Source organism: Vicugna pacos, chromosome 1 (assembly GCF_048564905.1).
Source record: "Vicugna pacos chromosome 1, VicPac4, whole genome shotgun sequence".
In the NCBI taxonomy this organism is placed as follows: domain Eukaryota; kingdom Metazoa; phylum Chordata; class Mammalia; order Artiodactyla; family Camelidae; genus Vicugna; species Vicugna pacos.
In genome coordinates this window covers 16,387,287-16,415,254 of record NC_132987.1, presented here as the reverse complement: position 1 = coordinate 16,415,254, position 27,968 = coordinate 16,387,287, and the positions used below count along the sequence as shown (strand labels likewise).

At 32.3% G+C, this 27,968-nt stretch overlaps 1 protein-coding gene and 1 long non-coding RNA gene across 2 annotated transcripts in view; one reads left to right on the top strand and one right to left on the bottom strand.

Moving 5' to 3' along the window:
• STAG1 (STAG1 cohesin complex component) overlaps positions 1 to 27,968 on the top strand; it is a 335,040-nt gene that overhangs the window by 199,880 nt on the left and 107,192 nt on the right. The window contains exons 7-9 of the mRNA XM_031678031.2: positions 3,147 to 3,351; positions 15,116 to 15,267; positions 17,216 to 17,289. Coding sequence (XP_031533891.1) covers positions 3,147 to 3,351; positions 15,116 to 15,267; positions 17,216 to 17,289 — 431 coding nt within the window. The remainder of the gene's footprint in view (positions 1 to 3,146; positions 3,352 to 15,115; positions 15,268 to 17,215; positions 17,290 to 27,968) is intronic.
• Positions 1 to 27,968, bottom strand: part of LOC140691959 (uncharacterized) — a 59,717-nt gene that overhangs the window by 22,988 nt on the left and 8,761 nt on the right. The window lies entirely within an intron of this gene.

Below are 27,968 nucleotides of genomic sequence, written 5' to 3'. Positions count from 1 at the left end.
TTTTGCCTGATTTCTTACCCATTTTTATGGTGGTGTGCCTTTTCTTCTTAGGCTCTGCCACAGATGATACAGTTTGTATGTCTCATCTTTTCTTGGAAGGTTTAGTTATTTCAGCTCAAGGTGGGCTCAAGAAAAGCATTGATATTTTTTATGTTGATTCAGCTTACTCTCATTATTTGCAGCGTTCTCATTTCTAAGTAGAAGCCAAACCCTGTTGTTACTCTTTTGACTTTGCTTTTAGTGTATTTTTTAATACAAAAAAATTGCTTTTATGATGGTTGATTTTGTTGGTCTTTTATGACTTCTGACTTTTTAAAATTGTGTTTAGAAAAAGACTTCTCCAGTCTGAGAATATTCTCCCATGTTGTCTGCTATTTCTTTTTTGGTTGAGTATTTTTTTAAGTGTTTTGATTTCATTATGAATTTGTTTTGTTGTAAGGTACAATACTTACCTGATTTTTTTGTAATGAACACCTAGTTGTACCAAAATTATTTACTGAATAATTCATCTTTCCCCACTTCTCATAATTCTGCTAAAACAGGAACAGATTTGTCTGTAAGTAAGAGAAAATCTGACCAACAGTGTCTTAAATTCACAGGAATTTATTTTTGTCGCACGAAATAAATCTGAAAGTAGATAGAACTAACATGGTTGGTATGCACCTCAACAGAGCAAAGACCTAGAGTTTTGCCATTCTTCTCTTTACCATTCTTTATCTTCATACTGTCCCCTGATGTTCACAGACTGGCTGTTGAACATACGGCACCACATGTGAGTTCCAAATCAGTGAAACAGGAAAGGGCACAAGGTTGAAGCAGTCATACTAGCCTAGTTTGTCCATTTTAAAAGGCTGTTTCCAGAAACCTCATCTAGCAGATTACATGTTTTTTCTCAGATATGTCTTACACGTTATTTTCTGGGCTACTAGTGTATCTCTTATCAGTGACCATCCTTTCTGTCAATTCATCAGCTGAATTTTTGAAGAAATTAAATATTTCAGATATATGCAGCCCCATGTTCATTGCAGCATTATTTATGATAGCCAAATATTGAAACAACCTAAGTGTCCATCAGTGGATGAATGGTTAAAGAAAATGTGGTATGTACACACACACACACACACACACACACACACACACACGAATATTATTCAGTCATGAAAAAAGAAGGAAACCTTACCATTTGTGACAATATAGATGGACCTTGAGGACATTACACTAAGTGAAATAAGTCAGAGAAGGACAAACACTGTTTGACCTCACTTATATGTGAAATCAAAAAAACAACAGCTCAAAAAAGACACTGAACCCATAGATACAGGGAACAGATTAGTAGTTGCCAGGAGTGAGGTTGTGCAAAATGGGTTAAGGGAGTCAAAAGGTACAAACTTTTAAGTTATAAAATAAATTAAGTCCTGGGGATGTAAAGCATGGTGACTAATAATACTGTATTGCATATTTAAAAGTTGCCAAGAGAGTAGATATTAAGGAAGATCTTAAGAAAAACAAAAAATTTTGCAACTGTTTATGGTGACAGATGTTAACTATCCTTATTGTTATGATTATTTTGTAATATATACAAATATCGAATCATTGTATTGTATACCTGGCACTAACATTATATGTGAATTATAGCCTAAAAAATCTAACACATGTATTTCTATATGTGTATATACATATATATATTATATATGAATTATACTTCAAAAAATCTTAAACTATATATATATCAGTTCCATAGAGTTTTGTTTTGCTTTATGGAACATTTCGATCTTTGAGTTATACTTTTTTTTTTAAATTTAGGTTTTCCTAAGTATTGATTTTTTTTTTTTTTTGGCTTTTTTTCCTCTTGCTTGCTGTTGGGCCTGTTTAGATAGATTATTTTCTTTGTAGTCTCCGTGGGGCCCAGGTCTGGTTGTGAACACTAAGTGGCTACATCTCATAGTTGGTATAAAGCAAGAGAAACTCTACCCTAGTGGGCTTTTGTGACATAGAAGCAGCAGGCAGCCTTCAAAGATACCTTTGAAAAGCATCTCAACTCTCCAGTCTGCTACCCTCTTCAGTCTACACCCCACCCACCAACACACACACACCCAGTGTCAAGAGTTGGGAAGATTCAGTGAACCCTTTTAGTTCTCTTTTGATTCCTTTAGGGCTTAGTAACCTACATAACATTGATGTAGCACCAACATTAACTTTCTTTGGAGGTATCTGACTGAGTGCCAAGCTCTTCCGTATCTCTGCTTTCTATTTCTTGCTCTTAGGATATCTTGCTTTTCTAAGTATCACACTTGTTTTCTTTCCTAGGACACCAGCAGAGCTCAAGAACTCACTTATAATCAATTTTACCAGCAGCAATTTGGCCCAGAAAAGACAAATAGCCACAAATTTAAAATATTCAGATAACAATGTTCGCAGAATTTCTTACTCTCTACTTTGTGAATTTTCATTTCTTTACCAAAATGTTTTAGGCTAGAATGGGAAACCTCTAACTAGCTGAGTTCAACTGTCAGTTTCATGTTTCAAACAAGATGACACAATCTGGTGATACCAGGGACCCATATTAAGTTTTTCCTTTAAGTCTAAAGGAAAATCTTAAAATCTATTAAGATAGACTTAATAGAAAGTTCATAGTAAAATTGGAAGAAATGGAGTTGCAGTTGCAGATGTGAAAAGTTGGTTTTGGACTTCTTAATGAAGTGCTTATACTCTTGAAATTCTCAATTCTTAAGAAAGATGCTGTGTATCACAGTTTTCATGATTAGTTTAGTATGGATTCAGTAGCAAATAGCATTTCTAGTCTAGACTTCTTTCACTCTCTTTTTGGTTTCTACTTTAAATTCTCTCAACTAGGACCCAAGTACAACAAAACTGAAATTATTATTTTGAATGAATGGCTTAGAATAATGAATTAAATACTGGTTCTAAATAATTTTTGAGCACTGTAACAGTTACTTAGTTGTGGATGGTCAAAACAAACAAAAAAGAGAAAGCCATCATGAACCCCTGTAAGTCACCTTTGATTTCTGTCTACATCTACTTGGAGAAAAAGTTTTCTTTTCCAGTAGAAGGACAAAAAAAACTGATGAAACTTGATGTCACATGTCATATTTAATATGTTCTTCCCCTCCCCCCCCCCTTTTTAGGACAGTGGTGATTACCCCCTTACCATGCCTGGACCTCAGTGGAAAAAATTTCGTTCTAACTTTTGTGAATTTATTGGAGTCCTGATTCGACAGTGTCAGTATAGCATAATTTATGATGAGTATATGATGGACACAGTAATCTCCCTTTTGACTGGTTTGTCAGACTCCCAGGTCAGAGCTTTTAGGCATACAAGTACCCTTGCTGGTAAGTAACCAACATTTTATTTCCTTTTCATTTAGTTTTGTTTAATATATTCTATTCTAATTAGCTTTATTTAGATTAAATATTAATTTAAATTAATTACTATGCTCTTGAAAACTACTATTTCTCTTCAAAATGTACATGAATGGTTTGTATTCTCTATTTAAATGTGTGTCTATTTTGATAACTGCCATTTGGTAGCCTTGAGAATGAAAATTGAAAATTTCTGGCAAATGTTACCAAATCTCTTTCTGAATGTTTATTTTCCTATGTTTTTATTTTATAACCAAAGGAATTTTAGGTGTCCCTCAGGCCATATTCTTTGGTAAATCCAAATAATAGTTAAGATTCCAAACAAATAGTATTTTTTCCACTTAATTTCATTGTTTCTTTGCTCCTTGTTATTATACATAAATGCGTAAATATTTGTTATATATATTTGAAACAATTCCATCTAATTATAATAGGTAATTGTGACCTAGCTGGCATTCTTTCTATTCATAGTGTTTTAATAACCTAAGCATATCTAAATGTAATGTCTCTAAAATCAGTTCATTTAGGTAGGCTATAGATAATCTGAAGAACTGACAGATTATAGTTTTCACTTTTACTTTTATTTTTGAATTATTTAAACAAATTCTCAGCCAAGTATATTCATTTTCCCTTTGTTTTTCATAACAAGGTAACTTTGTTAATTTAGCCATTGTTCTAAATTTCTCAATGATTTTAACTGTGCATACCGAAAATGAATATGTGTCTATTTTTCCTCCTGTCATACAGAGAGAGAGGGTGAAAGAGAGTGTATGTGTATGTGAACATAAACACATATTTAAATACTTCCAGATTACATCGTTTTTAGTAGCAGTAACTGTCTATATTCATCTTACACATTACTGTGACAAAAAAACAAGATGTAATTTCATTAACTGCATTTCATCTTACATAAAAATTTAAATTTCTCATTTATCCAATATATTTAAGTACATTGATTCCCAAACTTTAGCATGCATCAGAATCACCTCCGTTACTTAACTGAGACAGATTGTGTGGTCTTGCTCCCAGAGTTTAACAGGTTTCTAGCTGATGCTGATGCTTGTGGGGACTACACATTGCAAACATCTGATTTAAAATTTTGTCATTTTCTGACTTAATCTTTTGACTGAAGCCATTGTGATGATTTTATATAGAGTCATCCATACTTTTTTCTACTACTCAATTTTTTCCCATTTCTTTTTCTTTCCTTGCTCAGTGTGGTTAATCCATATTGGTGTCCATTATTCCCTTAGTTGCAGTTCTATATGGAACAAATATGACACACCGTTTTTCTTTTGAGAGTGTCCTTTTCCTCATTAGGAAAAGAGGAAGATTTCTTACTTAATTTTATCTTTTTAAAAAAGATAAAGCCATACAATTTATTGTTGAAAAAAATTCTGTATAGAACAAACATCAGACACATTTTATTCTGTATTTTGAGAATTTCCTCTTCCTTATCATTAGGAGGAAAAAGAGATCTTGTACCCAGTTGTAACTTTTTGAAATGGTACTTTAAATATAACTATATATTATTTTAAAATTATCTGATATTATAATTTTTTCTAGTTGCATGACTTTTAGTGTCTTCTGCATTTTATATTTGCTTTTTTCTTCCCTTTGTATTTTCTATATACTTTTCATTCTCAATTTCTTCTATGTACAGTAATGCCCATTTAGCTGGTTTTCAGATGCATACTACATGCAGTGATTTGAAATAAACTTAAACACAAGATGGAAATTGCTTCTAAATAGCCAAAATACTGCCACCAACAGTTATTATCTACTTTCCTAATGCTGAGACAGAGCAACAAATGAATGGAGGGCAAATGTTAGATGTCCTCTGACATCCTGCTGACAGAATTGTAAAATGACAATTTATAACAAAAAAGAAGTCAGAAAATTTTGCTTATAGATATCAAGATAGAGAGCAATCTGGGGCTTCTCTGCAGGGGCAAGCTACCTCTCTTTAATCCAGAAAGTTGTGTGCATTCTGAATAAAATATTAAATATATGACATATACTCTAAGAACACAAAAGAAGAAATAATACAGAAATATGCAGAACACTTTGACTTTTAAAACATTTTAATTTCCTGAAAATGCACTTTAATTCATTTGCATTTGTCCTTTACCACTGTGTAAATGAAGTATTACTGTATTTTACTGACTTTGTGATGGTCCGTTTCTGCTCTCCTTTCCACTGGCCGATTTTCAGTGACTTTTATTATTGTATTGTTTTCCTTATGTTTGTCTCCCTAGTAATCTGTATATGCTAATTTTATATATGCTTAATCATACTTTAATTATGGCTTTCCTTCTACTCCTTTTGAGTTGAGTAACTCTTCCCTACTTCCAGTGCCCGTCTGTATTTCTTTTCTCACAATTTACCTATGATCACGATAGCTTTTAAAACTGCCTGATAAATGCCATTTTGTTTTCACCTAAGCTCTTTTTATATCATCTAGCCTGTTTGTATTTGTTAATTATTTTTCAGAATCAGAAATAAGGAAAAATGGAAGTCAGATATTATACTTATTTTTTCAAAAGCTAAAACCTATTTTTTAAGTTATTCTCAAATTTAAATTTACTTCAAATGATTACTGTAATTTCTCTGTGTCTGCATTATCATATCTTCCAAGGCTCAGTTTCATAAAATGTGAGACGTATAGGTCACCTACCCTTCAACAAAACACAGAGATCTTACTAAGAACATAATTCCAGGTTGGATAATAATTATCCGTCTTTTCAAGGATTATTCTGTTTTCATCTTTGTCCTTTTCTCTTATTCTCTCCCTCCTTTTTTTCCTTTATGGTATGTGTACGAGGGGTAGGTTAAAAGATAATCATTTTTATTCACTTTGCAGGAGGAGTCTTGGGGACTAGATAAAATGGGCAGGAACATTATATCCTCTGCTTCAAAGACTATGTGCATGGACAGTTACAAGGCAGTTATGGCCAGATATGATTATCGGCTTTGGAATAAAATGCTCCTTGACATTGCTTTTATCTTAGCTGAGAAGAGAGAAAATCAGGTTAGTTGTTTTGTAGGGTACAGATATGATAAGTTTTAGAGCTTCATAAGTCATCAGAGTGGTCTTACCAGTAGAACTTTTAATTTGTCTTCCAAATATCCCATTTTCTTGCCATTAATTAACTAATGTGTCCCAGTTGTGTTTATGCATTGCATTTAATTGTATATTTTTGCCACATTTTTATTAAAATTAATTTTATTATCATTTTATAGTTATTCAGGTTTGTTTATTCTCCAGTTAGGAGTAGTCTCATTTTTCCATTGGAGTTAAACTGGACTTTCCTACTTTTTTTTTTTCTTTTGGAATTCTTTTTATCATTGAATTGAAACAGACTGGTTAGCAATTATTCTTTATATTACATTTTCCTAATTGTTTTCCTGTACTTTTAATTGGAATTATAAAGCATACTCCCGTTTGACCTATCTTAATAAAGAAGTTTTACATTGCAATAAAGTTTTCATTAATAGTTAATCTTCAGAATTAAACGCCCTCATTTCTCTTCTAAATAGCTGTATCAGTTAGACATATTAGAACATAGTTTGTGGATTTAATTTATATAAGTATTATTTTGTCATTATTATTTTGGTGGATTTATAGCCTGAGACTGGACACATTTTCTTTCCTTGATTTCATGAAATTTTCATGAAAAGATGTTTTTCTTCCCAAGGTCAAATAGATTTTGTTTGTTTTACCACTTTAATTTTTGGTGCTATAAATTCTGCTCTCAAAATAATCTACTTTTCAGCTTTATAGTTAGATTATTCTTAGGCATTTGCTTTTAAAGAATATGCTAATACTTTATAAGTTGTTGATTTCAAATTTTTGTTAGATGACAATTTGCAAGATGAGTAATGTTGGTGTACTTTTTAATTTTTTTGCTGTTTTCTCACCTGTATAATTTTCTGTGTTACAATGAGATTAATATTTGCTACCTCTCACTTCTAAGGTGAAAATGTTAACTTCTTAAAGGAGAATTAAGAATACAAAGTTTGTATTAATAATGGCATGGTGGTTGATTCTGTTGTGTTTTTTTCTAAAGTGAATTATGGGAAAAGTATAAAATGTGCTTAAGATCATCACATGACAGTCAAGTGGCCTCATTATGCTGAGAGTCCAGTCCTTCACCACTAGTTAACAGTAGCTCACTCTCGGACTTTTGGGGAAGTAAACATTTCTTTATATTTCATTATTAACATTATTATATTGATAAGTGATTAATTTTATATTGGCATGATTTCTTGTTGATTACCGATTCCTATCAAGTCACCATCTCTGGACTTTTACTAAGAGGAACAATAAGGTATATGAAATTGCTTTGTTCCCCCATCATAGACTGAAAATCACTTTGTCTCAGTAAATTAACATCTTTTCTTTGGCTTTCAGTTGCTGAAACTGTGTAAGATGGGTTCATAGAAAGGGTTCTGGGCCAAACTGTCTAAATCCATATCCCTTTTTACCTTTTACTAGTTGGGTAATTTGGATAAGTCCTTAATTTATTTGGCCTCACTTTTTTCATATGCAAAGTCGAAAGGATAATGATAGCTACCTCATTAAAAGAAATTAGGAGAGCTTGGATTAGTGCCTGACATCTAGTAAACTGCTGCCGTTATTCTGTAATGATGAGAAGAGCCAATGCTGTTTGCAGTGTTTCTCTTCATTCATTTTTTTTCCTCAGAGTTTATTGAACACCTACTCTGTTTTGGTAATAGAAGATATTGCAAACGTAGAAATCAAAAAAAAAGCGAAATAAACATATCTTTCAAAAACTGCTAATAAGAATGCTAACAGCATGCATTTTCATTTTACTTATCTTTTGGCTCTCAGGTGCGAAATTCCACTTATTAAATTCTGCAAATATTTTATAACTCTTAACCAGATAGAATATTTCTGGTTCCTATGGTTAGGACCTGAAAATTTTAGGTTAGTCTGGCATTATCAAAGATCAGACTATACAGTCTAATCTCTCTCCCTTCATTTCTTTATATTTCATTTTCCTTTTATTCATTACATTTTTTTTACCTTTTCATTGCTTTTTATTTTGTCCATTATTATTATTATTATTATTTTTTACTTTAACACCTTTGGTGTTCTCATTCCCCCTCTAAAAATAACACTTTTTTCAGCTTTCTAGGATTTGTATATAGTAGACTTTTGGTGTTATCATAGTATTAATGCCCAATAATTGACCAAAGCTGCAAATACCACTATACCCTATAACTGTACACATAAAATACAGTAAACTTTTAAAATGTAATTACTCTTTCAAATCTAAATATAGGTATCTAGAGTAGTGTTTTAAGTTTTCTAGTTAAAAAACTATCATTTTCTTAGATTTATCTCTTCTACTTTCTGTCATCAGGTATGAAAATTAGCTTTCTTTTGGAGGCCAGTTTTTGTAAAGAAATCACGATTTTTAAAATCACTTTACAAGCATTGTGTATCTTTTATGTATTAACTTGGTGACCTTGCACAAGTTCCTCACACTTTCCCTCCTCATCTGTATAGTATTGATACAATAGTCCCATCTCGTAGGTGTGAGGCTTAAATGAAATAATTCATGTTGAGAGTTTCACATATACAAGTCACTCAGTAATTGTCTGATGTTATAACTGTGACAGAATAACAAAGCTTGCTTGGTTTAGTTCTTAAAAAGGCAGATAAATTGAGAAAATTTCTTGTATATTTTTCATTAACATTTTCATGGTATACATTTAAACGTTTTCTATATACATAAAATTACATATGTAACTTTAAAAGCATTCAGAAAAGGAGAAAAGTACAAAAACAATAGTTAGCCACAACATGTTGATACTTCCTTTAAGGTTTTTTTCTCATATACATATTTGTGAGGATTTTTTATTTTATTTTAAAATAAATGGTAGGATCAATTCTGTGGCACATATTTTCTGTACTTTTAATTTTTTTTATAATCATGTTTCATATATCTGCCTCATTTCTATGATCTATATGTCATTTAAGTTATTTAACCTTTCTGCCATTGTTTGGATTCTTTGTCTTTTGTTAGATTCATTATCGTCTTTGACTTGCTTTCTTTTTTTAATTTATTGTCTCCTTTTTGGGTAACATGTTTTTTGATTCCTTCTTGAGAAGAAGAATTATTGGGGAAGTATGTATGTGATACTTTATTTAGTATGTATGTGATACTTTATTTGCCTGAAGAATATACTGTGTCCTTATGTTTAATTGTCTGACCCAATATAGAATTTATCGTTGAAAATTTTCTTCAGAATTTTTTCTCTAGCTTCCAGTGTTGCTGTTGAGAAGTCCAGTGCTGTTTCAGACTTCTGATTCTGACCCAGTTTCTTGTCTTTGGAAGCTTTTAGACTGTTCTCCTTGTTCCTGATGTTCTGAAATACCATGGTGATATACCCTGACATGTGTATATAATTTTTCATTCATTTTGCTGGGCACTCTTTATTGAATATTTATTGCTTGGATGTTAATCTCATGAATCAATTCTGAGTTTCTTGTTATTTCTCTTCCAGTTTCCATTTCTTAGTTCACTTTTTTTCTTTTTGGTTCACTTTTCTTATATTTCCTCAAATTTATTGAACTTATTTTTCATTATTTTAAATATTCTATGAGTTCTTTAGCACTCTCCTAGTCTTTTTTTTTTTAACATTGTCTCATGCATGTAACATTTTCTCTTATCCCTTTGACAATGTTAATTATGACTCTGAAGGTTTTTCCTGCTCCCTTCTCTGACGACTTTTCTGATTCTCTGCTTTTATTGGTATCTTTCATGTTGGAAACTTGCCTTAAATACCTGTTCGTTGGCTCTCTACTCATTGCTGAGAATGAGACACTAAGAAGCTGATTGCCAGAGAGGGTCTGGTGTGTGTGTGTGTGTGTGTGTGTGTGTGTGAATTTGTTGTGTTTGCTAGAGGAGGGGCAGTGGCTCTGGCTTCTTTGGCGAGCATCACTGCAGGATAGTCTTGTGTTCAGTTAGTGTTTTCATTGTAGACTCTAAATTATTGGCATTAATAATTATTTTCCCAGGGAAAGTTCAGCTTCTTTGCAGAAGGATCTTTCATTCTCCTTGAGTCTGGTTGCTGTCTGCCATTTGGGAGTTATACAGGGTGAAGGAGCACCCAGGGCACTCTGTAGTTAACATATATCCCTCCTCTGTGTCTGATGAGTCCAAATCACTGGTTTATTTTCTTCAGGGAATAAACTTTCTGGACTTCGAAGATGAATGCCTAGTGGAGGGATTGCTTGTCTAGGTTGGAGTGGAGATTTGGGGATTTAATTACTTATATAAACTTCGAAATAATATTCCTATTTTCAGACCTTATTTCACTCCATCTTCTGTGGAACCTAGTACTTCTCCAAGTCCTGAATGCTTCTGGATTCTGCAGAGCAAAATTGTTTTGGTTTTTGTTCTTCTTGAGATACAGTTGTCAAGCTTTGTTTTCCATTTGGTTTGATTTCCGTGCTTTTCCACCTGCTTTGTATATGCATATATTAAAATATTGTGGCTTGGGGTTGTAAGTATGTTTCTGGATTTATTGAAGATGAACATTTTTTTCTTGTTATTTTGGTTGAGTTCTTAAGAGACTAAGAGATTGGTTAAGTCTTTATTATTTGGAAAGTAGAAGTTTGTTAAAAGCCTTTTTGTTTGTTTTTTAAATAAGTTTTTTTAAAACTAAGTAAGGAGTATAACCATATCTCTTAAAATTTTAATCTTGTCCCATTATCAAACATATTTCTAGGGTGTACAGTAATAATTTTCAGAAGTATAATAGGTATCACTAAATATAAATGCAGTTTTTTAATTTTCATTTTTGTGTTTAGGAACACACAAAAGCAAATTGTTGGATAGTGTTTAAAGGGTTGTCCATAATCTTAATTTCAACCATCCCATTTGCCAATAATCTCTTGTTTTAGTATTTGCTTTATATGTTCCCAGCTCCAGTATTGTTTTTATTCTGTTGAGACTTTGAATTCTTTGATACTATATTTTTAGTGTTCTTCACACCCTTCATGTCCTCAGTTACTCCACTTTCCTAGCTTAGATTCTGTCATCCAGATTTAGTATAATCATGTCCTTCTCATGAAGGACCTCAGCATCCTTGCCTCTTTCTCCCTCCATCTTACCCCTAGGATAACCCCATATTACCACCTGCTCCACACCTACACTAGAGCAGCTAAAAGTGGTTATAGAAAAACACATAATTATGATGACAGGGCTTTTTACATTTTTCTCTTGACTGGACCTTTAGTGCTGCCTAGGAATCCTATTACAGTATTCTACACAATGGATATTCCCACTTGCTCTTCAGATTATTTCATACTTTCTTCTCAAAGTGTAACATCTCCTATCCTCTCTTCTTCACACGTAGCTGATTATCTTGCTAACTTAGTAGAGACAAAAGAGAATCCTTCAAGGATTAAAGCTACTTATCTGGGTGCAGCTGTACATATATACTCTGCTTTTTCTCTTACGACAGTACTGTCTGTCTAAAGTTAGTCCTTGCCCTTATGCAGTGGATCCAGTCCCTGTTTACCACCTCAAGAACCTTGCTTTTCGGGTTGTTTTTCCTCTCTCTCCTGCTTCAGTTACTCTACCTACTTCATTAGATAATTCTTTTCATTATATTAATATGCTATAACAGCTCTTACCTTTTAGAAGCACTCTGTATGGGCTCTTCAGAAACAGAACCATTGAGAGATATACTTAATTACTTGCTTACTTTCTTATTTACATTCATACACACGTAAATAATAAATATAAATATAAATATGTATATATATGTATAAATATATATATATATATTTGGGGAGAGGAAGATTTATTTGACTGGATCACATGATTTGGGAGCTGGCAAATTTAAAATTCTATCTCTGCCAGTTACAGGCTGTGTAATTGTCAAGTCTGTTAGCCAACCTGTGCCTCCATTTTCTCTTAAGTGAAAAAGAAATAATAGTACTTACTTGATTGAATTGTGAGATATGAATGAGTAATTGTGTGTAAAGAGCTTGGAAGAGTGGCACATAGTAATAAAATCATTCATTCCTTCTTTTTTGCATAAATGATAGCATAATATACAAACTGAGAGGCATCTTGCTTGCTTTTTTTCCCCATCAACAAATATATTGGAGGACTTTTCAGCATATGAATCATGCCTCAGTTTTTTTCTAGTGGCTGAATAGTTGCCCATTGGATTGATGTGCCATCCAGCTTAATGACTCTAAAAACCATTATTTTTAATGATGGTATATATCTGTTAGCTGTCTCTACTTGGATGCCTAATAAGCACAAGGCTTTCTAATTACTCTTGCCTTTTCTATTTCTCTTATTTCCTATATTGTCATACTCTTTCAGCTCTCCCTTCAAAATATACTTCACATCTGACTTTCTCTCTATATATTGCTACTACGTTAATTCAAGCTAGCACTGCTTTACTAAGTTGCTCGGGGCCAAAAACTTGAGAATCATCATTCTTAGTGTCATTTTATTGTTAGATTCAACAGACATAAGATTATTTTGTCACATTGTTATATAAACTTCTAAAAAGTTACTTTCAAATTGTTGCTTTTAATGCACTGATAACAATCTATTTGTGGTCAGTACATATTTACAGAACATATTCTTAGTAGCACAGCACTAGAACAAGTTTGGCATTCTGTAGTCAACAGTTAAAATTTGGAGGCTAAATGAAGTATTATTCTCTTTGGTAGACAAGGATTAGTCACTTCAAAGTGCACATCATAGAATCCAGGCTGAATTCCTGTAAGATTATTAATTTATAAAATTCTATTAGTAATACCAGTAAAATTTAATTAATGCTGACTCTAGTCAAGAATGAGTCTTTTTTCAGTGGACTCATTAGTCCCCATCACAATTTACAAATTGTGTCTGTCTCATTAGTTTCTTTCAATAGTTGTTTATTTGGTTATATGTTGGTATGTAAAGTGAAAATATCAGTGAAGTTTAAGTTGTACAGATTCATAAACATCTCAGTAAATATTGGTATATCATATCTTAATACTTTTCTGAAAGTGTATTGATCATTTTGCATTTTTTTGTTTTAGTACGTTGATATATTTTGTTGTTTGTATATACCTATAATAGGAGGAGGGTCATTACATAATGACAGTTGGAGTTTGGAGTCTGGGTTTACAAGTGGATACTTAGCTGAAAACAAAAACCACTAAGTTCAAGAAAATTTATATCTCAGCTTCAACTGGTGAATTCCAGCTAGGGATGGTGTTAATTTTAATGCTTGCCAACTCCTTGATCATCAAGTCGTTTTGTTTTAGAGATAGAGAAGTGTAAGTTGAATTAAGCTCCATTTGGGTATGACTTTGTATGCTTAGGACAATCTCTGTTGAACTGTTTATCCCTGACTTGGGCAATTTGAATGCCCCAGAGCCCTCCTGTCTTTTAGCTATTCTCCTTTTAGAAGTACTTTTAACCTTCATATTCTACTGACAACATATAAAATAAAGTCAGGTCACTAGCCTATATTTTGAAACATAAGATTTCTCAATTTATTACATTTAGACACTGTGTCTCAGGAAAAGGGAAACATTTTCATTAAAAACATTTCTAACTGGTCACTAACTTAAATACATTTTATTGTTAGAATTTTTGTCTTGTATTTTGTTTTGAGGGCAGTAGCAGTCATTATTAACATGGATTTGACCAAAATGTAGACAGAGTTTCAGAATAATAAATTGTGTGTATAGATAGAGATACAGAATTTAGTATATGTGTTGGTGTATGTAATTAAAGGGAAATAGAGAAGTTTTAAAAGAAATGGGTGCCCATATTTAGTTACCAATATATTTGCAAATGTTTGGATCAGTTCTTCTAAAACACTGATCAGTTCATTTTTTATAAATGAACAATTTTTCTTTGCAGATAAATAAGGGGAGGAGATTATTTTACCAATACAAACTCTTAGTTCTTTACCAGAATTCCCTACACTCTCACCATCTCAGTGAAGAAAGTAAATATGAATAGACAGAAGTTCAAGGTTTATGTCATACTTGCTCCTCAGAGGACTTGAAACAAAAATTTGAAAGTAATAAGATTTACAAAATACAAGTAAACATTTAAAAGTAAATTAACAGCATGACTGGGGAGAATAGGTCAATCTGAAGTTCATGGAATACATTTCTAATGAATTTAATGAGTTAGTTAGGTTTAGTTTGTTTTTCAGGAATCTGAAGTCATACCAATTCACTGAGGTAAGGAACACATGGAAAGGACCATCTTTGAGAGTAACAGTCATGAATTGATTATAAACAGCTAAGACATCTTTGACACATCTAGGTAAAGGTGCAATTGTATATACAGAACTGATGGCCAGAAGAGAGGTCTAAAAGGTTTGATTAGTATGCCCTTACTAAGGTTTGTGTGTCTGAGGGTGAGGGAAAGGGGTTGTTGAAGGTACTACTTAAATCCTTCATGCTGATAAGTAGGATGAGATTGTAAGTGGGAGTGTTAATGAGCCTAGCTTATAAGAACACTGAGGCAGGGAAAATTATGTCACAGACAAAAATGATGAGTATATTTCTCTAAAATAATTTTCTTTTTATTTAAATTAAGCCTACATTGTAAAACATAGAAATTGACTAATTTCCTTCCTTCATCCATTTCTGTTAGAAATTTGTAATCTTACGGATGAAGATCTGATTCGTAGTTGAATACTGTACTCTTCCTTTATTTCACAGCCATGAAGCTCATGACTGCCCTGGTGAATGTTGCCTTAAACCTCAGTATTCATCAGGATAATACACAGAGACAATATGAAGCTGAGAGAAATAAAATGATTGGGAAGAGAGCCAATGAAAGGTTGGAGTTACTACTTCAAAAACGCAAAGAGGTAAGTTTAATGGTAATTGAGATTTTTATGTTCTATAAATGTGTAGTAAATAAATCGTATTTTTTATTCTCTGTGAAAATATTTGTGTGTATTTTTAAAAGTTGTTTTTTAAAGTCATATTATTTTATCTCAAAGTTTTTAAATGAAACCCCAGTTTGATTCCAGCTAGTGATTATCTGAGTGCTGTCTGATGGCAGAAGAGAATCACAGAACAGCTCTTCTTTTGAAAGAAGGTAGTCTGGGAGTTAGATAACTCAGAAAGATTATTATATTAGGCTTTGGGTTCAGAAGCACAATAAATACTAGCATCAGAACTAGGGGCCTTCAAAGCTGTATTTCCAGGAGAAAGCCAAAGGCTACATATTAGTAGATGTATGAGACATTTCCTGTGAATAAGATTGATCCCATTTTTACAGTGGAATGTTCAATGTGACTTTTAACCTGGATTTTTAGTAGGTAGCATTTTTATTCATCCAAATGGAAATAAAATTTTAAGTCTACAATATTAGTCTGTATTTTAGCTTGGGAATAGAATAATGTCTCATTACTATAAAGGTATTGCTGTCAACAAATAATGGGTTAGAACAGGCAATAAGAAGCAGCAAGCTTATGATTAAATCATTGCCTGTACTATATTGCAAGTGCTAGGGCTGCTACAGCAAATACCACGAACTGATTTTGTTTAGAACAGAAATTTATTGTCTCACAATTCTGTAGACTAGAAGTGGAAGATAACTCTAATCTTCACATGGCCTTCTCAATTGTGTGTGTGTGTGTCTCTAAATTTCTCATTTTAAAGACATCAGTCATATGAGACTTGAGGCCCATCCTACTCCACTATGACCAAATCTTAACTAATTACATCTGCCACAATCCTATTTCCTAGTAAGGTTTCTGATTATGGGAGGTTCAAACTTCAACATATGAATTTTAGAGGAACACAGTTCAATACATAACACATTCCATACTAGAAATAATTGTAAGTTTTGGAACTGTGCTTTAGGAAGTACTGCTAACCAAACTGGACACCTCTTATAAATTATTTAATTTTTTATATTATAGCAAAAGTAATTTTTAAAACTTACAGTAAGTTGTAATAATTTGAATGACTTGCTGTAAAAGTATTTCTAAATTTATTTCAGTAAAACCTGAAACAAAGCATACAGCAAAGGAGAAAGTCTGAAGGAATTTTATGTTCACGTTTGTGTATGCAGTAAAAGCAATTATTTCACTGATTATTGTTACAGAACAAGTTATAACTTATAACAAGTGTCACCTAGAATGTAATTTTGTATCACTGCTTTGGTTCCTTTTGAGTAATGAGTGAACTTAAACTTTAACCCGATCAGTAGTATTGCCTGAAATTTGTATCTTTGCTATAGTATTTTATTTTGCTGCTGCATTTTACCACTAATGGCTAGGATCTTTGCTGTCTTCTACTATACCTCCTATACTGAGAATTGGCCTGCAGTCAGTTATGGACTAATCAGATGCAGAGTAATATTTGGATGCTTTAGGTGGAATGGGGAATTTTGCAGTGGCAAATACGACAATCAAGGATGATTTGTTACCCCCCAAAAAAGGCAGAACCAATCAGGGGACCTGGTTTGGTCAGGATAAGCATAGAAATTGAGGCCCATTCCCAAAACAGATATTTTGTGATAGGCATCTGGTCACACTTTGCCACACCACTCCTTTTTATTCATTATGTAATACGTGTTGAGGGAGACAGAAAGAGGTTCTAAGCCCATGTAGTAAAACTATAGCAATAATGCAAGAATACTGGTCGTTTCAGATGTATGTTGCACAATACATGAGAAAAAGGATTGATAATTACCCAGAATGAAAATAATCAGGAATAAAAACAATTGGAACTGTTTATTCCAAATAAAAAAAAATCAATATTTCCATTTATTTGTTTATTTACTTGTTTATTTTTTCATTTCAGCTACAAGAAAATCAGGATGAAATCGAAAATATGATGAACTCTATTTTTAAGGGTATATTTGTTCATAGATACCGGTAAGAATAGATATTACTTCTTCCTCAGATAGGAATTAAATCGTTGGGTCCTAGTTTTTCCTTATAGGGGTATTTTAAAGTACAAATTAAATTTCCTTAGTTGATATAAGGCTGTTAAGTTTTTCTTACAAGAAAATGTTACATTCATCTATGTTGAATTATATTCAACAAATAGCATAAAGTTGTTCATAATATTGATGGTTTCTTCTCTATCAGTGTGTCTAGAACTAATCAATTGTATTTTTTTTCTTTAAAAAAGATTTTGGTTCATTGAACTTCTCTTGTTTTTTTCTGTTTTCACTTGATTATTGTTGTTTTCCTTACTATTTTCTTTCTTATGTTTGCTTTGGGTTTCCTTCCCCTGCCCTTTAGTTTCTCAAGGTGGAAACTGGGATCATTGATAAGAGGCCTTACTTTTTTTCCTGCTATATAGTCTTACTCCTGTAAATTTATTTCTTAGCACTGTTATAACTATATCCCTTAAATTTGGATATGTTGTGTTTCCATTTTCATTTAGTTCAAAATACATTCTAATTTCCCTTTTGGCTTGTTTCTTTCGCCCATAGATTATTTATAAAAGTGTGATATTTATTTGCAAATATCTCAAAAGCTTCTATTATTGATTTCTAACTCAGTTTCATTGTAGTCAGTGGACATACTTTGAATGATCTGAATGCTTTTATATTTATTGAGACTTGTTTTATGGCCCACACTATGTTCTATCTTAATAAATGTTCTGTTTTCTCAGGAAGAGAGTATGTGTTGTGCTATTGTTTTTATATCTTTAGGTCAAATTTGATTGATGGTTGTTTTAGTCTTTTTTACCTTTACTGATTTTTTGTCTGTTTATGCTAACAATTATTGAGAGGGATTTTGTAGGAGCCCTTTTTGTATTCTTGATACAAGTGCATTATCAGATAAATTATTTGAGTATTTTTCCCAGCCTGTGGCTTTCTTTTCGTTGCCTTATTGATACCTTTTGAAGAGGTAAAATTTTCAATTTGAATGAAGTAATTTATCAATTTTTCTTCGATAGTCATGCTTTTGATGTTCTGTCTGTGAACAATTTGCCTAATCCAAAGTTTTCTTCTTTGCTTTATTCTAGAAGTTTAATCATTTAATTTTTTAAGTTAAGGTGCATGAGCCACTTTTAAGTTAATTTTTGTGTAGGTGCACTATAAGGATGTGAGTCCACTTTTTGCATATAGATGTTCATTTGTCCAATCACTGTTGGTGAAAGACTGTCCTTCTCCAACTGAATTGCTATGGTGTTTTTCTTGGGAAGTCAAATGACCACGAATGCAAAGTTTTATTTCTGGATTTTCTGATCTGTCCTTAAACCCATACCACCTGTATTGATTACAGTATCTTTAGAGTGGTTTTTTTTAAGCTTTATGAAGATATAATTGACATATAACATATGTAAGTTTAAGGTATACAACAGAATCATTTGAAACACATGTATATTGTGAAATGATTACCACGATAAGGTTAGTCAAATACCTCCATCACCTCATGTAATTACCTATTTTGTTTGTAGTGGTGATAACACTTAAGATTTACTCTCTTAGCAGCTTTCAACTATGTAATACAGTATCGTTATAGTCATCATGCTGTATATTGGGTCCCCAGAACCTATTCATCTTATAAGTAGAAGTTTGTGTTCTTTGACCAACATCTTCCCTTTTCCCCTACCCACCTCATCTGGCAACCGCCATTCTCTATTTCTATGAGTTTGGCTATTTTAGAGTCTGCGTGTAAGGGAGAACATAGAGCATTTGTCTTTTAAGAGTAAGCTTTTAAAAGTAGTTAGCATTATGTCCCTTTACTTTGTTCTTATTCAAAATTGTTGTGACTATTATAGATCCTTTGCATTTTGATATAAATTTTAGAATCAGCTTGTCAACTTTCATACAAAAGCTTGCTGGAATTTTGATGGAGAATATAATGAATCTGTACACCAATTTGGAGAGAATTGCCTTAATAATATTAAATCTTCCATTCTATGAATATAGGTTATATCTCCATTTATTTAAATGTTCTTTAATTTCTCTTAGCACTTTTTATGGTTTTCAGTGTATATCTTACACTACTTTTGTTAAATTCATTTCTAAGTGTTTTCATTTTTTATGCCATTGTAAATGGAATTGTTTTCTCAATTTTTGTTCTAGACTCTTCCTTATTAAGAAATAAAAATACATGTTTTATTATCCCTGCAAAATTACAAAATACTTTCATTAGTTCTGTAGTTTTGGAGTTTTATTTTGTTGTTGTAGATTCTTTAGGATTTCCTACATATAGGATCATGACATCTATGAATAAAGACAGTTTTAATTCTTACTTTTTTTTCTTAATGGCCTTATTGTGCTGGCTAGTCTCCAGTACAATATTGAATAAAAGTGATGAGAGAGGACAGCTTTGCTTTTGTTGCCTGATCATAATGAGAAAATAATCAGTCTTTAAAATTAAGTATAATGTCATTAGCTTTAAGTTTTATGTTGGTACCCTTTAGTAGGATGAGGATATTCCCTTCTAACCCAGTTTTGTTAGGTGTTTTTTTATTGTGATGATTGTTTGACTTTTTTTTTTGTATCAGTTGTGATAAAAAAATACAGCCTTTGTTCTTTATTAATATAGTGTATTATAGTCATTGCTTTTCAGGTATCAGACCTTGCATTCTGGGGAAAATTTCACATGGTCATGATATATACTGCTTTTTAGATGCTACTAAATTCAGTTTGCTAAATATTTTGTTAAGGATTTTTGTATCTACTTTAATTAGGAGTATTAATATGGGTAGTAGCCTTGTAGAATTAGGAAATGTTTCCTCCTGCTTATTTTTTGAAAGAGTTTATGGAAAATTGGTATTATATTTTCTTTATTAATTTGATAGAATTCACCAGGGAAGCCCTTTAAGCCTAAGTTTTTCTTTGTGTGAAGATTTTCATTTACTAATTAAATTTCTTATTATAGATCTGTTACAACATTCCATTCTTTGTTGATTCATTGTGGTAATTTGTGTCTTTCAGACATGTTTATTACATGTATATTGCAAATTTGATTGCATAACATTGTTCATGATATTTCCTTATAATCTTTTTTATTTCTGTAGGATTGGCAGTGATGTCTCCTTACACATTCTTGATTTTGTAATTTGTGTCTTCTCTTTTCTATTTTGGTCAGCCTAGCTAGAAGTTTATCAGGTATATTGATCTTTTCAAAGAATGAACTTTTGATTTCATTGACTTTATTTATGTATTTTTAAATTTCATTGATTTTTGCTTTAACCTTAATACGTCCTTAAATTTGATTGTTTTAGTTTTAATTTACTTATCTTTTTCTAGTTTCTTACAATGGAAATTCAGATTGTTGATTTGTATATCCTCCTTCCTTTCTTATCTGGCATTTTAAACTGTAAATTTTCCTCAAAGTACTGCTTTACACCATGTTTTGATATGCTGTATTTTAAATTTTACTCAGAACAAAGTATTTCCTTACTTGTGATTTCTTCTTTGACTCATGGGTTATTAAGTTTTTTTTGTTTAATTCCCAAATATTTGGAGTTTTCTAAATTAATTTCTGTTCCTAATTTCTAATTTAAGTCCACTGTGGTTAGTAAACATACTTTCTGTTATTTGAATCATTTATACTTAATAGGCCTTGTTTTTTCCTTAACCAATTTGGCTATTGAAAAAAAAATTCCATATGCATATAAAGAGAATATATTCTGCTATTTTGTTACATTTTCCTCTTGGGTTGATCTTTTTATCATTATGAAATGCCCTTTTCTTGTGTGATTTTTTTTTTCTTAAAGACTTCTTTGCCTGATAATAATATACCTCTAGCTTTTTTATGGTTACTTTTTGTGTGATAGATTTTTTTTTATCATCCTTTCACTTTCAGTCTATTTGTGTCTTTGAACATAAACTACGTCTCTTATTGGCAGACTAGAGTTGGATCTTACATGTTTTTATCTAGTTGAACAGTCTGTTATTTTCTTTATGGTTACTCTAGGGATTACAATATGAAGCATAAGTTATCACAAACTGCATCATATTAGCATGACTAATTTCACTAATATCTTTGCTCCAGTATAGCTCTGTTTTCTTGTTCTTCCTTTGTACTATTATTGTTATGTATCTTTTATCTGTATTTGTTATTACCCATTATCAGTATATACAATCTTAGCAGTTTTTAGTGAAATTAAGACAATAAAAAAAAATTCATGCTATCTTCTGTGTACCCTGTTGTTAACATTTCCAGCATTCTTAATTTTTTTCTATGAATTAGAGTTATTGTATAGAGTTACTTCCTTTCAGATTGAAGTATTTCTTTACTGCTTCTTATAAGGCAAGTTTGCTAGCAGTTTTTGTTTATCTGGAAATGTCATTATTTCTTAAAAGTTAGTTTTGCTGAATATAGAATTCTTGGTCAACAGTTTTATTTTTCCTTGCAGCACTTTCAATGCCATTTTACCACCTACTGGACTTCATTGTTTCTGAATGAAAAATCAGTTGTCAGTCCTGCTGTTCCCCTGTATATTAGGAGTCACTTTTTTTTTCTTTGTCTTTTTTTTTTTTGAGTGAAAATAGATTTATTTAGAGATATGTACGTGGGGTGGGAGGTGGTTAAAGTAAATGTAGATACACACTCCATAGACAGAATGTGGGCTGTCTCAGAAGGCAAGCGAGAGCGAGCCATGAGTCACTTATTTTGTAACTTTCATTTTTCTTTTTCTTTTCTTTGTTTTTTGGGTTTTGTTTTTTGTTTTTTGGTTTTTTGCTTTCCCATTTTTCTTTGGCTTTCAGCGGTTTGCTTTACATGTCTAGGTATGGACCTCTTTGTGTTTATCCTACTAACATTTTGTTGACCTTCTTGGATCTCTAGATTAATGTTTTTCATCAGATTTCAGAAGCTTTTAGCCATTGATTCTTCAAGTTTTTTGTTTGTTTGTTTGTTTTGTTTTACCCATATCTCTGTTTAGACTCCTTTTAAAGATATGCTGGTATATATAATATTGTTCTATAGATTTTTGGAGCTTGCTCACACACACATGCACACACACTTGCTCTCTTTCTTTTCCTCCTTCATTGTTTTTAATCTCTGTTCTTTGGATAATTTCTATTTACCTGTCTTCAGGCTCAGTGTATGGCAGTTTCTGTTTTGTTTTTTTGCCAACTCAAATATGCTGTTTAAACCATATGCTGAGTTTTTTATTTCTGTTCGTAAAATTTTCAGTTGGTCCTGTTTTTATAGTTGCTGTTTCTTTATAATAATGCACTGTTGTTTGAGTCAGTGTCATCTTCTCATCTAGTTCTTTGAATATAGTTTCTTTCAATCCATTATTGTATTCATGGGATCTGCTTTAAAAGCTTTGCAAAATTTAACAGCTGAGCCCACTCAGAGACAGTTTCTTCAGACTGTATCAATTTCTGAGTGTAGGTATTCTCTTTTTCTTTGTATATCAAATAATCTTTTGCTTAAAACTGTCCATTTTTAGCTTCAGTGACTATCAAGACATTCTGAAGTGACTAAATTCCAGAAGTTATGTCCTTACACAGGCTGGAACTACTGCTAGTCAAAAAAAGTACCTCCTCAAAAAAAATGACTTTTTTTTTTTTTTGGACAACAGGTACCTTCTCCTGAGAAGGAGGAGAAAGAAAAAGAGGCCAAAAAACAAAACAAAACAAAAAACTGTACATTTTACAAAATATAGTGTAGCAAAGTTAGATTCTGATTTTTTTCCCCTGGAATTTGTCTTGTTGTTGGGTATTTTGTTTTTTATAATTCACTTGGACTTAATCTCAGGAATTTATCTCTCCTGCTCTGTACAGCCACTATTTCTGCTCTGTGGCTTTTTGTCTTTTGCATAGATTTCAAAGGGGTTGCCTCTATGGCTGTAGAATTTCATGGTCAACCAGTGGTTGTTCAGTCAGGATTTTTATCAGAGCACCGACACGGCTTCGCTCTTGGGACTTTTTGTTTGTTTGTACACAGCCTTCTTGCCAGCCAGTGATATGTTAGAGAACTTTGTTTTCATTTTCTTCATGTTTCTTTTATTTCCTCCAGGCTCTCCTCTAGACTCTTGAATGTAGATATTTTGTTGTAACTGTTTTAATGTTGTTTTTCTAGTTTTGTCATCTGCATCATTTCTGATTCTATTTGTTTTGATAGATTTTTTTCTCATTATAGGTCATTTTCTTGCTTCTTTGAATGCCTGGCAATTGTTACTAGATGCCAGGCCCTGTGGGTTTTGTTTTGTGCTAGATAATATATATGTAAAATATTTGCCCACTTTTTCTAAGGGACATAATTATGTTTGATCCTTTCAAGACTTCTTTTTAAGATTTGTTTAGTAGACCAGGGCAGCATTTAGTCTTAGTATTTACCCCAATATTAAGGTAATACCATTCTTTGTACTTTTCTTGATGCCCTGTGAATTACAAGATTTTTGTGGTCTGGCTCATTGGAACACAAAGTATTCCCAGCCCTGTCTTTATTCCAGAGATTACTCTCTCTTCTCTTTCCATTCTTTCCCCGGTGTTAGATGATTTGTTCACATGTACATGCTCTTTTGTACTCAGCTGAAGAGTTGATAGGGTCTTTCTGCAGGTTTCTAGAGTTCACTCTCTCTGTGCATCTCTGATACTATGCTTGTAAAATCTAGCCACCTTGTCCTCTTAGAGTCCCAGCTCCTTTTCCTCAACTCAGGAATATCACCAGGTTCTGTCTAGGTTCCCTCCCCATCCTGCTGCCTGGCAGGCAGCAATCTGGGACAATCTTAAGGCTCACCCTATAAGTTACCCCTCTCACAGATTACTGCCCTGTTCTGCCTGACATCCAGCATCTGAAAAGCATCATTTTATATATTTTATGCAGTTTTTTTAGTTTTTTTCAAGTGGGAGCTTCAGTCTTGTTCATCTTGGCTCAGCCATGCAGTCTTTTTTTTTTAAACACCTTTGTAATAGTATGATTCCTGTACAGTAAACTACATATTTTAGATGTTCAGCCATACAATATTGAATGCAGAATCCATATCATTTTTTATTTTACCTCAATATTCAACACCAAAATAATATAGCCTGTATTTTAGTGAGTCACCCTTTTTGAGTCTTGCCAAAGCTTTCAGCCTATTGTTCTCATAGAAACAACAGTCCTTTAATTTCCTACTGTTACCTTATTGATTTTTTTAATCAGACCTTGCACAAACTAGCATTGGATCTGTCACAGCTTACTTTTGATACATTAAAATTTCACTTGCTCTAAGTAGGATTGAAAATAAAGGTGAGAGTAAGACCTGCCTGTCAAAGTGATCAGCGTACCATGGATACCAATTGTTGATTTTCCAGAAATATCACTTAATTCACTTTATTAATTAAAGGAAAATGTTACTGCATGTACATAGTAGAAATAGAAGGTGCTGTCCAGAGATGACACTGTCAGTTAACACTTTGTCTTATCTGTCACCCCAGCTTCAAACAAAAATTGAATATTAATCTATACATTGGTAGATTCAACTACTAGTTCATAGAAAATACGGAAAATAGAAGAGTGTTGTCTGACTGAATCCTCATCATTTAAGTCCAGAATGTGGGAAATTGTATAGAACAGATGACCCAGTTTATTCAGTAATTAAATGGCACATAATGAACAAGTGGATGTAAAAACACAAATTTAAAATACTGGATATGAAAATATCTTCATGGATATATATTTAGTGAATAAAATACACTTTAGACTGTTGAAGAGGCAGTTAGTGAATTGGAATGTAATACTGCAAAATTTACCTAGGCATAGAAGAAGATAAAATGACATTTCTGATACGTGGGGGATTGTTTGAGAGACTTCATAAGTCCTTTACATAGGATTTCAAAAGAAAAGACAAATATTGAAAAGAAGAATTCATCAGAGAACTGAAGTTTTATAAAATTGGTTAAAAAATAGAATGTTCAGATTGTGAAGACTTAATGATTGTTGAGTAGGTTAAGAAAAATGTTTCATATCTAGACATACCATAGTCAAAGTGCAGAGTATCAGAGACTATGAGAAAGTCTCTCAAAAGCAATAAAAAAAGGACACACTATCTGTTTAGTGATAGTAAAATAATTTGAAAATTATTAGTTCTTATTAAGAACTAAACTTAATGAAAGTAGTGACAACAGGAAAAATTTCAACAGTTTGGAGAAGATGAAAATGAATTATCTTTTATTTTCTAGTTGAATTTTTCATCTTTAGACTACCGTGAAACAATTCAGAATCATGTTTTCAGAGCTGTTCTTATATAATATGAGGATATAATTTATTCTGAGTTAACTGTCATTCTTTTATTTTAATCTTCTTACTTCCTAACATTTCATCTTGTGAATATAAATTAAATATATTTTTATTTGAAAGTTAATATATCCTTGACATTCAGTTTTTAATGCTACTTATGCCTAAACTTCTGTTAATGGTAAAATATTAATGAGTAATGCAGGTTAGACGATAGCTATGTCACCTGCTCTGTATGACATGCTCAGTGATATAATTCCTTGTTATGTATTTTGTTGCTATTTTCAGTAACTGATAATGCAATGAAAGAGATGAAAAATATTTCCAATTTTATAAACTTACTACATTTAAAAAAATTTTTTTATTGAGTTATAGTCATTTTACAATTTTGTGTCAAATTCCAGTGTAGAGCAAAATTTTTCAGTTATACATGAACATATATATATTCATTGTCACATTTTTTTTTTGCCGTGAGCTGCCAAAAGATCTTGTATATATTTTTAATGCACTTTAAATAACACTGGTCATCTTGACATAATTCACTGAAAGATTTGGATTTAGTTAGCAAATAAAAGAGTTTCAACTTTTTGGGTCTACATTTAAACATTTTTGCCTCTCAGAAGCCTTCCTGGACCTGTTCTGTTCCCCTCCATCATTTTCCGTGCTTCTGTGTTCCCCATACTGCCCTGTAATAACATATAACACTCTTTAAGGTAATATTTATTTTAATCATCTTTCTGTAAGCTGTGGTCTCTAGTCTTAAGTTCTTGTTCACAGTCTAATCAAGGATACAGTGTGACTTTTCAGTAACTCCTTTCAGCTGTCCCTTTCTCCCATAGGCTTTTCCCCCCAATCTTAGGAGTTATTCTGTTTTGGAAAATGTAATTTTTTTAGCCAAACATTAGTGACAAAATTGGTTGAGACATGAATTTATTGTGTTCTGCAATTTAAATAGCAGACTTTCCTGGCGCTCGTAATTATTTCTCACTGTACAGCTCTCATGAGATTTCTTGTATAAAAGAGATAATTGTCTGTATCAAAACATACATATTAGCCACAGATTATTCTCTGAAATTTGTATTGCAGTATTTTAATTTAGTCTTCTTTCTTACTGAGAAAGCATCTATAAAGGCAGTACACAAAACATTTAATTAAAATTCACTAGAGATAAATTTCATTTTGTTGTAAGCAGAAAATAATTTGAATTCCATCTGCCAAGAAAGTAATTCAAAACAAAATCTTAAGTCTTGATATTAAATTAAAGGCACACTAACTGTGAAGGTCGTTAAATTAGATAAGTTTTCATAGAAGTGAATATAATTATTCTTTTATGCTGTAAAAAAGAGCTACAACAAAGGATTAATTGCCCCAGAATTATTCTTTCCTGGTTTTTTCTTTCTTTCTTTCTTTGAGTTTGCAAGTAAAGTATATTGGGACTTCATTTGTAGTTGTTCATTTCAAGGCCCCTGTACTAGAACTGTGCAAGTTATTAGGTCATCATATGATTGTCCTTATACTTTTCCTCATGTCTTACTAACTTTTTTGCCCACTACTTTAATCTTTGTTAGTTCCTAGTAGGCAGGAAAGCCATATCTGGTAATAAGAGGATATGCTACAAATCATAGAAGAACTGAAACTTCATTGGAGCTTGGAAGAATAATCATTGTAGGTAATTAGAGTAGAATGAGGGCACTGTATGCGTAAGGATGACCACAGACGTGTAGTCTATGCCTTGAGCTGTTTAGACTTAAGAAGAACTCATTCATGGGCCAGACTCCAAGAAGATTGGTCATGGCTAGATTGGTAAGGGCCTTTAATAATAATAACTAATAATATTGATTATCTTTTGCCATGTAACAAATTACCCTAAAACTTGGTACATAAACATTATCTTATAGTTTCTATGGATCAGGAATTTGGAAGTAGTCTAGCTAGGTGGTTCTGGCTTAAGTTCTCTCATCAAATTGCAGTCAAGACCTTAATTGAGGCTGGAGTCGTTTGAAGGCGTGACTGTGGTTGGAGGATCTACTTCTAATATGGCTTACTCACATGGTTGGTGGCAGAGTTCTCTATAGGGCGGCTAGAATGTCCTCAAGGCATGGCAGTTGGCCTTCCTCAAAAAGTGATTCAAGAGAGAGAACAAAGCGGAAGTCACTGCATCTTTTTTGACTTAGCCTCCAAGAGCCAAAATTCATCATCTTTACTGCATTATATTTGTTAGAAACAAGTTACTAAGTACATCCACATTAAAGAAAAGAGGCACTTGTCTCCAAAGGGAATATTAACAGAGAATTTGTGGACATTTTAAAACCACCACAAAGGAATTCTAATTTTACTGTATAGACCAATTATACATAATATAATTACATGTAGAGAATGATTAATCTAGTAGGTGCAACTGTACTTCA